Here is a 13206-nt window from a genome sequence, read left to right as displayed (position 1 = left end):
AGAAAATGGCAGAGACAACCCTTTTGGACAGTCTCTGGGTTGAAACATGCAGGCCCTGTTTCTTAGACAAACTAGCACAGGAACAACTTGGGCAATTTCCTATGAGCCAAAGTTTGTTGCATGTAGAAAGCCAAAGCCTTCCTCACATCAAGGTAATGAAGCTTTCTTTCCAGATCAGGCATGGGTTTATGGAGCAGATATAGAAGCACTATGGGTCCTTCCAGACAGGCTCTATATCCCAGGATCTGATCCCAGGTTTTCTGTTTATCCCAGATTATCTGGCAGTGCAGACTCATATAATCCAGTTTAAAGCAGAAAACCTGGAATCAGATCCTGGTATATAGGGCCCTATGTCTTGATTGAGACAGAAAGGAAACACAACTTTAAGAAGAAAGGATATGTCGGGTCAGAGTATAGCTTTGTCATGATCGAAATGCAGATATAGCACGCAACTCAATTGCCCATCTGGCAGATGGGATGGCAACAAGAAAAGATTTATCCCAGGAAAGAAGCTGGAGATCACAAAGTGTCATTGATTCAATAGGCTTCTTTGAAAGATGGGACGGAATCAGTTCCAAGCTCAATCTGGGTCCAGGATAAGATACCAGTGGATGAAGGTTCTTGTAACCATGAAGAAGTGTCTTCACTGCAGAGTCAGTGATGCAAGATTGTTTTTCAATCTTGCATAAGTGACAGGAAATGAAACCATGAAGCCTCTGAGTGAAGTTAAAGGTAGTCCCCTGTTGGAGTGGGACACTAGCAAATTCAAAACATGAGACATAGAAACGACAGTGGAAGAGCACTGGTGCAACCAAGAAATCCAATGAAAGTATTTTCACTTGTACATCGATGATTGTTTAGTGGGTAGGTGGCTTGTGAACTATCTCCAAAATGCATTACGTTGGTTCTGATAGCTTGGTAAAGGTTAGACTATTCAAGCCACCAGTCACAGAGTCTCAAAATCAGACTGTTGAACCTGTTTGTGATGGAGAGTCAGAAGGTCAGCTCAGAACACAAACCTTTAGTAACTACCTCTCAAAAGTAGGAAACGTTTGATGGCAGCATGGAAATACACATATTTAAGATCCAGTGGAGCAAGTGTGAAGAGAAAGAGAACAAAGAAGTCATAGAGTACAAAAAATTGATTAAGAATTTCCAGTTCAAAACAAAATATGAAAACTTCATCGAATGGCAAATCCTTAATGACAGTTTGAGCAGATGTTAGGCTCAAAGAGTAAAGTCATGCATGACAATGGATCATGATTGATGTCGTCACCAACTTTCCTGTATAGTCTACCACATGTTTCAGCAACTGTATCTGATGGCCAGCCAGCATGAACACTTTCTGATGAAGAACAGATAGGTCTCTCCCATTATCTTTGGGAAGTCACCACAGTATGGAGCAATCTTATCCCAAAATAACTTGGTACACTCCTACACAGGCTGTGTAGTTCAAAATCTTGGCAAAAAGACAAGCTGAAGAGTAAAGGCTAAATCAGAAGTCAAAGGATCTGTCCTTGGTTCTTAGCTTCAGAATAAGATTCAAAATCGGGAGGACAATATAGAGCCTCCTCCAGTACCAGTGTGGACTCTGACATTTTAGAAATAAAACTGTTGGCTGCTGTGAAGTGACACAAATGGTAATAACAGAGTAGTCAGTAGATGTTGGAGACAAAGGAGGTGCGAGATTCCCAATGGTCATCTTATTCAATTACAGGACAGCGATCCATCTCCAGTCCCAATAGAGTGACATGGCATTGATGGCTTTTCCAAAGGTGACTTGATCTCAAGTTGTTGAGACTTTGCCTGTGAGGTTGACAATTCTTGTAGCAATCTCTTTATTCCCATATGAACCAATGAGGTGGAAGGAGGGGGCACTGAAGATGCCGATGGTGTCAGGATTTATTCTAACAAAGCCTTTAACAGTACTGTTGATACCGATGGGACTGAGTGTCATGCTCTGCTCAGAGAGCGAAGAGAAAGAGCAAGCAGAACTGCCAGCAGCTGAATTTGAAAGAGCAGTTCCCAGAAGCTGCCCATCTTGGAGTCTTCAGAAGTTATAGTGTTTGAATCCAAAGCGAGCAGCTGCTAGCAAGTTCCAGACAAAAGCTTAGACATATCTACAGTGTTATAAAGGCACGAAGAAATGGAGGAACACAGAAGGTCTCATTGCCTTTATGAGAAATGCTCATAAATCAAAGAACAACTGAGAGGTTGAATCTGGGCCAGAAATCCAGTAGTTGAACTATACTCCCTGTTGTGAACAACTGACCTGACCTGACCTGACCTACAGCTCTACTTGTGTCTTTGTGTATTTCACCTTGAACCTACTATTGTTAATCTTCCAGATAACCCCAATCAATCTTCTTGATTTCCTTAACCTCTGATTGTTTTGAATTTGGCTCAGCTCATGTGTATATTTTCTGGTAATTATTTTATTTGAACATGGAGGAACAGCGGAAGATGGATTTGATGCCTGTTTGCTGATTTGGACAAACTAATTTGAACTATCACTGTGATTAACACACCAAGGTAGTCAGGATGGAACCCGTGGCTTTGAGATAGCTGATGAAGCAGTAACCAGGAAGCAAGCCAAGGTTGGTGAGCCAGAAAAAGGGAGTAGCTGAAAACAGTCCAAGGTCATAATATATTAGAGACAGAAGATTAGTCAACAAACTATGTCCAAAGATCATAAACTGAAAGAAAGAAGTTAAAATGCTACAAGCAGAATTTTTTATGGTGCTGCTGCTATGGCAGACAAAGAGGAACTGGGGATTTGGCAAGACCTGTCTAATTATATGGACATGCAGAGTGGACAGGGTCACCGCCAAAATATTTCAATAAAACTCTAGACAATTCTGAATGGTACTCTGCACAGGTGCAGGATAATTCCTTTGTGTGATTTACAGAGACCATGAAGAAGAAAGATATACATATGAAAAGTGAAGGGTGCATACAAATAAAAAATGGCTAAAGATCTGACTTTTAAATGACTTACTGTTATGAGATTCAAAAATTATTATAGATAGGAGAGTGGAAGCTTTGTTCTTTAGGGATGTGTATTGAGATTCCCAACAACAGCTCAGTTCCAGGCTTGGTAAGTAAACAACATGCTTTTCACTCACAGAGGAATGAGCCTGAACTGCTATGAAATAAGGGATAAAAACTTACAGCATTTTTGCCTTGAATTCTACAGGCACTGCAGGTCTTGCACTCAATACATTGCCACCTTAAGGCCTTCACATTTGTTGTCAATTCCAAACAAAATTTCAGACAGGAAGGATGTCCTACAAAAAATATTTATTTCAGTGTTCTAGAAGTATTGTAGGTCACGGATATCTTTTCACAGTATAACTACACAGTACAGATTATTTTTAGAGCTCACTGACATTTCTCTCATGGACAAGGTTAACAGCAGTTTCTTAAAATATTGTTTTTATTATAGATCCTTAAAAAATGAGTTGACTTCTTTGTGTTGACAACACGGCAAACAAAACAAATAAATTTGAATCTTTATTTGAAAATGTATTAAAATATTAGCTGCTTCTGAAAAGATCATCTTTTTTCTTTTTAGTTGTTATTGTCACAAAAAGCATTCTATTCAATAAATACTATGTAGCCATTTTAATTTGTTCAACACCATAGCTATATTTGTATACATTACTGGCACGGGAGGAATTCACACTGTTCTTTCTTGGACAACTCACAGATAGAATCTTTCTGACCAACACAAAATTTGTCACCATGAAAACATGGAGTGTGAGTGTATTAAATATATTGTTGTCTGGGTTAAGTTTTCTACTACTCTTAAGCAGTTCAAAAAAAAACCCATGAATGATAGAATATATTTAGTTGCTCAAATCCTATCTTGTACACCAGGAACGGGCAGCTTCCCCATGTCTCCAAATGTTCCTCTCTCGGACCTTTGGAAAATGACACCCCATATATTTCTAACACATAGGCATTTTAAAATTTCCTTCATGGAGGAGTGAAGCAATTTCTCCACATACTTCCTAGGCATACAAAGGGAAGGGGGGCTGTTTTATAGCTGGAACAGTGTATGAGTCCTCCAAAAAGACAAAGGAGGAACAAATTGTGTCAAAATCACACCTCACAACCATGGTGAGAGTAACTACACAAAAGGTGGTATAGATTTTGCCCCAGAATTTCCTGTAGACCTTACAGGCATTTCTAGTCACCATGTTCAGTTGGTTTTTGCAACACTGGTTCTTTCCAAGTCTGCAAAGTGTGAAATGAAAACAACTATATTTGCAATCTTTCTTAGACACAAGAATTGACTGGAACAGGATGAAAGGTTACTTAGTGACTGTCTAGAGGTTGAGAGTCATCAACCAATGCCCCAGAATATGGTGAACTGGCCAATAATGACCCCAGTGGATTACGGCCCTAAGTTTGGTTTGGACAAACAATTTTGGCTCCACAGCAGCTTCCTTGTGAAGGATGATCACAGTGTGGTCAGCGTATATTCCAAATATAAAAAGCTCACCTGTGCATGGCTTGAAGTCCCTAACCATCTCTGCAAAGTTTCTACCATCCTCCAATAATTTTTGGAGAAGAGCCAAATGTATTTATCCTAACTCCAATCCTCTGGGGCATGCTAGCTTTATGGCAAAATTTCACATAAACAGGAAGCAACAATACTGTACATTAGCATATTAGAAACAAGCATATCACCTTAAATTAACACTTCATTTGTGCAAATAATTATATTAAATTTTCTCATATATATGTAAAATGACACAGAAAAATATAAAACATCAATCAATCTAAAGTATAAAAAAACAGACAATACTAAAATAAAATTAAAGTTGTGAAAACAACTGCACAAAAACGCAATAACCTTATAGCTTTATTTTAAAGAAGGCCTGGTTCTAGAAAGTTTAATTTCAGTGGTTATTAATCACCTTTTAAAATGAGTTCAGAAACATATAAGTTAATGTAAAAGAATGAAACTACGTATGATGATACATAGTTAGCATTGTTGGAGGCATCTGTTTGATCAGCTGTAATTTTCTTTTTTAATTACTTAATTTTTATTAAATTTTCAAAAAATAAAACTTAAACCCCTCCATTGAAAATTAGAATGAAAAACACATGAATGAAAAAGCAATAGTATAAACCATAAAAAATACTAAAATGATCCCTTAATATTCCTCTTCATAACTCTTCTCTCCCGCATTCTTTAAAATATACCTAAGAATATTTAAAGCACCATTGACATCACCCCTCTCAAGCCAAGGCATCTATCAAAATATAATAATCTACTTCTATTTGAATATTTGAGTGAACTTCTGATAGCCAAATATATTTAAGATATATACCCATGAGTAATAATAATACAATTGAAACAATTATTTTCTGTATTATATTTGATTGTATCTTCCCCTTCATTCCCAATGTTATTATTTCACTAGTTCACCCCCTACATAAGAAAAAGTCCTATTTTATTTTAATTTTTTCAGAATTCTGTTTGTTTATCCCACTCTATTCTGCATGCTTTCCTTATACAGCAGGACATCCCTCAAATAGAAAATTGTCTATTTAATTTTAACATGTTTCTTCCATCAAAACAAGTGCTTATACAGTTCACATAGGCTTTGCTTGTCTGTTTGAACAAAACTTGACGGCTTAGTTTTTTTCTGCGGTTCTTTTTTTTTCTCTATACGAAAGTAAGTTTGTATTCACTTCCCTGTTTCAATCACATCTACGCACACGATCTGATAATGGGAATCTGCTTCCAATTTCTTTGTTGTCTTTATTGTTGTTAATTCCTTTCTATATATTTTTCATATAAAACATTTTAGCTATTTTCATATTTATAAAGCATATGTGGTATTGTGAAGAGCCAATACAGTGTAGTACAGGGTTAGTCAAAATGCATAGGCCAATAAGCCATTCAATTGAATGTAGTTTGGGTGCTGAACTAGGACCCTAGAGACCAGGATCTGAATCCCCACTAGGCTATGAAAACCCATTGGGTGGCACTGGGCAAATCACGTTTACTCAGCCTCAGAGGTAAGGAAATCATGCACATACAAAAAAAAAAAAAACCATGGTAAGGCAACCAAACACTGGAAACAATTTGAATGCACATAACTACAGAAACAAAAAATGTTTTATGAGGATTTTATTTTTTCAAAATACAGCACATGCCTAACAAATTTCCACAATTCAAAAGCAGAATGCTTTTTGCCTTTCAGAGAGTCTGAAATGAATGAGTTTCTCAAGAACTGCAACAAAACTAAGGAAATTCTTCTCCATTCTCACTTTGGTTTGGAGAAGAGAAAGATATACCTAATGATTCCATTTTTCTCCAAACTAAAGGGTGAATGAAATCTTCTCAGACATTGCTACTGCCAGTGAGGGAACTGTCAGTGCTTAAATTCAAAGCCACTTGGTCATACAGACTCTGATTCATCTGGGAGCAATGTGAGTTCCACATTCAGTTTTCCAAGTATTATCTGCCCAAAAACAGCCACGTTGCCAAATTAGAAGTCCTCAAAATGGGCTGGTGGGAAAGGAGTTATACCTTATGCCAGGATATTGACAAAACTTTCTTAAAGGGACTCTGGTTGACCCTGAAATACAGATTCTAAATAAGAAAATATACATGAACACTCATAAGGTCTCACTCGTCTTCAAATGTGTAACACTACTATAATAATTGAACACCACTTTTAATATACCTCTTTACAGAATTCTAAGTTACGGAGTTAAACCGATCTCTATTTTATTATTGTATTGTTCCACACATTTAAAAAACCATGTTTCATCATACACATGCTCAAGACATCTCTAATTTAGCTGGAAAGCAAAACTTACCACTACTGCCACAGTCTGCACAGGAGAGGAGTTCTTCTGGTTTCTTCTCACGGTTAGATTCTTTTGTCCCCAAACAGAAGCTACATATCGGAATGGGATCAGCTCGAGGCTACAGTGGGGGGAAAAGAGGTGATCACTGTATTTTCTCTTTCAATTAAGCATCATACTTTCCATTCCTTGAGTTCTGCTTAATATTCTATTTTAATACAGAAGATCTTTCATTGCAATCTCCCAAATGCATTTATATATTTTATCCTTCTGCATTACTGATGCAGCCAGGTAAAAACCATGGTCCAAGGGATCCATGCTAAAAAAAAGAACAGCCCCCCACTTCACTTGGACTGCTTGTGAATATAGATTCAGATTTTTTTTTGCCAGAAAAATATTGATCATAGTATATGAAATGGCTCAAGGGTGAGAATGCTTATGTCGTTTTCTTTTAAAAACACAAAACGCTTCTGTAATTTACATCTATTCCTGAGAAACATGACAACCAAAGGGCCCCTCCTCACTTGCAAAAGAGAAGATCAGTGTGAAAGAGCTCATGAATCTCTTTTCGTAAAAGTGTTTCTCAAATGATATATGCACCATGTAGCTAGCCGATACAGATGCACAAGGGTATACCTATCTCTTGATAAAAAGAGGTTGCAATATTGAACAGTTTTCAGTTTACAATCCTCTTAGACACGGACTTGGATATTATTCCTATTGCACTCAGATGCAATTCAGAATAGATAAAAAATAGAGAATTGCACTGTTAATCTATCACTTGAGGAATTTCAAACTACAAGACTGATGTTTGATAATTAGTACTATTTGATTCACAAACAAAATAAAGTTTCATAATTGTAATAATTAGATTCTCATGAGTTTTTTTATTTGGATATATTTGTTTTCCAGTCTCCCATAGAAATCTGGATGTTTATGAATGTTTATGGACACATTAGAAAAGTTTCCCTACTTCAGTCTTCACACAGTAGGGGTTTTTTATTATAAAAATTAACTTGCCTTTCATGGTAAACCGTTATAGAAGTTACAAGACTCCAGCACACTGTAATTAAAGTTTAGACATTTTAATAGGCTGAGAAGAATTAAGCATTTCCCTTAAATGTCAAGAAAAAAAAGATTTGCACAAGTGTGGCCCATCTCCTCCTGCACCTGATATATGAGAATGGTGCAAACAGGTTAGCAAGAAAGAAATTTCATTTTCTCATTCTGTTGTCTCACTGCAATTTCCTCATAAAATTCTTGTTTAGCTCATTAAAATATAGTAAAAAATAAATCTGTTTGAAAATGTGTGTGAGGAGATCCAAGGAGAAGCAAAGTGAAGTTGCTTAACCATCCAACGTTTAACCTAAACAAGTTTTGTGCTTCATGCAGAGCCAGAAGATTGAAAAACTAGATACAGAACCTTCAGGTCTTTCCTTCTGAAAACAACAGTACCGAAGGTATGATTTGGTGATCACCCTTGATGTGACTATCCGAGTTTACACTCATTAGTAAGTTAATGTGGGGAGAAATAATGGAACTTAATTGATTTCTCCTAATTTATTTTTTAAATTATTTACCGTGTTCAATTTAAGCAAGACTAACATCTACCATATTTACACAAGTCTAATGCACCACTGAATCTAATGAGCACCTCAATTTTCAAAAACCTGAAACCCAAAAAGTATTTGCTGGCGAATGTAATGCGCAGTAGCAAAAGGTGCACTCTTTGTAATATTCCCATTACAGTTATAATGGGAATATTACAGTTGTAATGGGAAAATTCTTTGAATTTTTTTCAAATAATTCCTTCTTTGAAAAAAAATTGTGTTGGAACATGAAAGCTTTCAGCAATGGAAAAGAAATCTTGGAGTGCATCTAAGCTGTAGAGGTGTGCCCCTGGTGGCACAGTGGGTTAAAGTGCTTAACTGCTGATCTTGCTGACTGAAAGATCACAGGTTTGAATCTGGGGAATGGCATGAGCTCCCGCTGTTAACCCCAGCTTCTGTCAACCTAGCAGTTCAAAAACATGCAAATGTGAGTAGATCAATAGCTATTGCTCCAGCAGGAAGGTAATGGTGCTCCATGCAGTTATGCTGACCACATGACCTTGGAGGTGTCTATAGACAACACCGGCTCTTCGGCTTAGAAATGGAGATGAGCACCAACCCCCAGAGTCAGACATGACTGGTCTTATTGACAGGAGAAAACCTTTACCTTACTGTGCTGTACAATGAATCCACTTTAACTACCCTGGCTCAATGCTGTGAACAGGGTCATGGGAGCTGTAGTTGTACAAGGCTTTCTCTGTCAAAGAGTGTGAATGCCTCATCAAACTACAGATTCCAGGATTGCATAGCACTGAGTTATGACAATTAAATTACAGCTGACATCCCTCAAATAGAAGCTCCAAGTGCTCCTGAAGCAGCTTCCCATAGTGCTTTGGCTCAGCATTAAGATTACTGTATTATGCAAATCTAATGAGCACCCTAATTTTGATGTGGTAGTTTAGCCAAAAAAGGTGAGCATTAGATTTAAATACAGTATTCAAACCAAAAGCTAGTGTGCCATTCCTGAAGACATCAAATATATCCTTTGTGACAGACACCTTGATTGCATCCCTTTCAGATTACTATAGCAATGCATTTTATATCAAGCTGCTTTTGGAATCTGCAGTGCATCCAAAATTTGTGCCTAGACTGCTGACTAGAGCCATTTTTAGGAATATATGAACCCCCTTTGTCAAAACAAGGCACAATTCAATGTACAATTGAAAGTGCTAGTTATGACCTATGAAGTCCTATCTGGCATATGTCCAGACTATTGGAAGACCACATCTCCTGATATGAGCCTGACTGAATTTTTAGATTGTTAGGTGAGGTCTTTCTCTAAGTCCTACCACCAGAAGGTGGTTGTTGTTGTTGTTGTTGTTGTTGTTGTTGTTGTTGTTGTTGGAGGAGGAGGAGGAGGAGGAAATATTTGTATAGTTTTAAACACATTTTAAGTTTTAATTTGCAAATTGTTTAACAACAACAACAACTATAACCATTTTGTTACCCACTTCTCCTCACGACTTGCAGCGGAGCACAACACAGTTAAAATACAAAGTATCATTAAAGCACATATAAAACAAAGATTGAAACAATACTAATAAAATGTAAAATTTTAAATTCATAGCCTGGCAGAAGAGAGAAGTCTTTAATTGTGTTTGAATTCTGATAGTTTATTCAACTATTGAAGCTCCTTCGGCAGGTCACTTCACAGTCTTAGAGCAGAAAATGAGCAGATTATATGGGAGAAGGTGATCCTGCAGGTAATCAAGACCTGAACCATGTAGGGCTTCAGGCTCATAACCAACACTTTTCCTGGAAGCTAACTGGCAACCAGATGTGGCTTTCTTAGATATTTCATATTTTCTCATCTGTCCCATAGCATTGGCCTCCCCTGAACCTATTATGTCAATAGCCATATGGTAAATAATGTATTTATAATAATTAGTAAGTTTCAGATTTAGCCATCATAAGAGAATACAGGAGTCTGGCAGGCTCTGATGTTTGTACAGCTCATCATTCAAATCTAAAGATACAGTGGCATTAGAAGACCACAGTTACTCTAGAAGTAGAATGATGGGAGGAGAGAGAAAGTATGTGCTTTCAAGACAATTGTCCAGTGCTGGCTCTATGAATTTCCTTAGAGTTTTTTAGGCAAGGAGTACTCATAGGTGATTTTGCCAGTGCCTTCTTCTGAATGTAACCTAAAGCACCTGGTATTGTATTCTCCCATCCAAGTATAACCAGGGCTGTAACTCTTAGCTTCCAATATCACATGGGATCTGGCGCCTTTATTGTATTTAGATTTATGAACACTTTACACGCACCGCCAAAGATGTTGCGGATAGCTGCAACTTGACGATGGTCGCACAGGGGGTGTGGGAACTCATCAACCTATGCCCCGTTTCATCGTGGCTTCCTTCCTTCCTCATCACACTGGGGAAGCCCTTTTTCAGCAGGTTGACTCCCATCTTTTCTCATGGAAAGATGGGAAGCCTGCTGTTTTCTGCCATTGCCATTTTTTTTTGGCAGCGGCAGTACTTCACCGATGCAGCCACTCCAGAAGTAGTTGTTTGCAGTGTGATGGGAGCCCTTAGGCTGAAGAACAAAAATAGCATTGGACAGAGGAAAAAAGGAACGTGTGAAGAGGTCCTTTGGGGGAGGGTGCAAGATCAATTATCTTGTGTTAGAAAATATTGCAGTGATATTACCTATCATTGTGATTTTTGATATCATAACAGAATTAAACACAACTGCGTAGAATATAATTGTTGGGTGTTAGAACTATTGGCCAACCAGAATTTGTCAACTGTGCTCAAGGACTAGAAGCTGCCGAGTCTGATCTTTCTAGATGTCAAATTTCATCTTTTGATCCTGGTATCATCTCACAGTCCGCTGGACACTGATCATTTTCAAAGTAATTTACAACCAGTCATTCTTCTTTGGTAGATGAATAAACATGGGAATTCATGTAGTAAATATATATTCAAAGAAAACAATAAAATTACCATCTGGGGGAAATTGACTATTTTCATACAGCCATCTTATGGTTACCTCATCTTTGATAATCCACTGCATATGTGAATTGGTAAACCTCTCACTATTCAAGACTTCCTTGAAACAATATTTAGAAACTGCACTTAAAATGTACTACCAGACTTTAGAGCATCTCAGATTACCATGCAGCCAGACAAGATCTAAGCAAAAACAACTATGTTACACTATAAAACAATTGTATCATCTAAGAAGCTAAACCTATTAGAGCTCTTTAAACATTCTGTATTTACCACATACTAATGTCAATATAATTCCAACTGCATTAGGTTCAAACTAACCAATTAAACCAACATAATGAATTCTGTGTTCTAAAGACCTATAAGGCAAACTGTTTTAATAATAAAACACTCTCGGGTAACTAGATCCAGGCAGACAGCCTTAGCATAGAGCCAAACACATAAAAAGTGTGACCCACTTATTCTGCATAACAAAACACATTTTATGATATCCCAATTGATCACAGCCATGAAGTTTCAGACATTACATAATTTTACAGACTTTTTCCCAACCTCTGCCAAAGACAGCAATTTATACCAGCCAGGTATAAATCTACACCTGAAGAGTAGTTTATAAAAACAGGTGGTAGTGGTGGGAGAAAATTAAAAGTAACCTATTTAATACATGCAAATCCCCTTTTGAAAATATCAAAAGGTGAGATGATATGATTACGTTTCTAAGTGTTCTTAGTAATGGAACTTAAAATATCACTTTCAACTTGTACATGAGGCTTTCAAAACTGGAACATTTAAAGAGGACTAGCTCTACTAGGTGCTCCAAAACAAACAGCCTAAGTCTTTTCTGGCATTTTATGTCAAAGGGGGAGCCCAATCAGCTTTGTGGCAATTACATAACGCAGGGAGCTGATGTGGCGTAAAGTGGCCTTGAACCATATTAACAAAAGTAACAAAATACTTCGGAGCTTTCCCCAAAGTTCAGAGTAACCATCACATTTGGGCACATGTACTCAATAGCGCTGCATCATATTTGTAAAGGTTCCAAAGATGGCTACATCAGTATCCCACTTTCCCCATGCAGCTGCCATATAGCTACCAGGGCAGTTTACAACCACACAGTTCAGCCTCCATCCAGCTCCCAAGTTAGCTCAGAGGTGTGGGATGACCTGGGTAATGCTAATCAGAATACCCCATTCCGGATCAGCATTGCCTTTTCTGCCCTGTCAGGATGCACCCTTGAGCAGCCCAGGAACATGGGGTGGCAATTAAATGCCCTGTCAGTCTTGCTTTTTGTATGCTCTGTCACTTTGACACTCTGGATATTGTCACTCCAAACACCGAGGACTACCCATAGTCATTTAGATGTCCAATGAGCACCAGAAAGGGTGGATTGAGGGATGCAAGGTAAAGCTCACAGGTGAGTGGAGCTGAATGAGTTTCAGTACAATTTGTCCATGTAGTTGTTTGGAAGACTGTCCCAATGTATTTCTGTCAACTCTCCACAGGACTGAAGTCTAATTGATGACATACCTAACACACATTCAGATTTTAGTGGTTTGAGTCTCCTTTGCGGAGAGAAAAAGTGGGATATAAATAAACCTAGTAGTAGTAGCAATAATAATAATAATAATAATAATAATAATAATAATAATAATAAACCTTTATTTGTACCCCGCTACCATCTCCCGAAGGACTCGGTGTGGCTTAGAAGAGGCCGAGCCCAAATACAATAGTAAAAACAACAGCAACAACAAACAACAAAATAAATAAAAAACAAAGCAATAACACTAACCACACACAATGATGCAATTAAA

The 13206-nt window shown here is 37.6% G+C and overlaps 1 protein-coding gene across 4 annotated transcripts in view; it reads right to left on the bottom strand.

The window, feature by feature from the left end:
• KAT6B (lysine acetyltransferase 6B) overlaps positions 1–13206 on the bottom strand; it is a 103735-nt gene that overhangs the window by 54522 nt on the left and 36007 nt on the right. For all 4 annotated transcript variants that reach the window (XM_060769129.2, XM_060769128.2, XM_060769130.2 and 1 more), the window contains exons 3-4: positions 6844–6952; positions 3172–3287 (exon numbers count right to left, since the gene is read on the bottom strand). In XM_060769129.2, coding sequence (XP_060625112.2) covers positions 3172–3287; positions 6844–6952 — 225 coding nt within the window. The remainder of the gene's footprint in view (positions 1–3171; positions 3288–6843; positions 6953–13206) is intronic.

This window comes from Anolis sagrei, chromosome 3 (genome assembly GCF_037176765.1).
Source record: "Anolis sagrei isolate rAnoSag1 chromosome 3, rAnoSag1.mat, whole genome shotgun sequence".
NCBI classification, from domain to species: Eukaryota; Metazoa; Chordata; class Lepidosauria; order Squamata; family Dactyloidae; genus Anolis; species Anolis sagrei.
The sequence above is the reverse complement of the archived record's forward strand: the minus strand, read 5'-3'. Positions and strand labels throughout refer to the sequence as shown.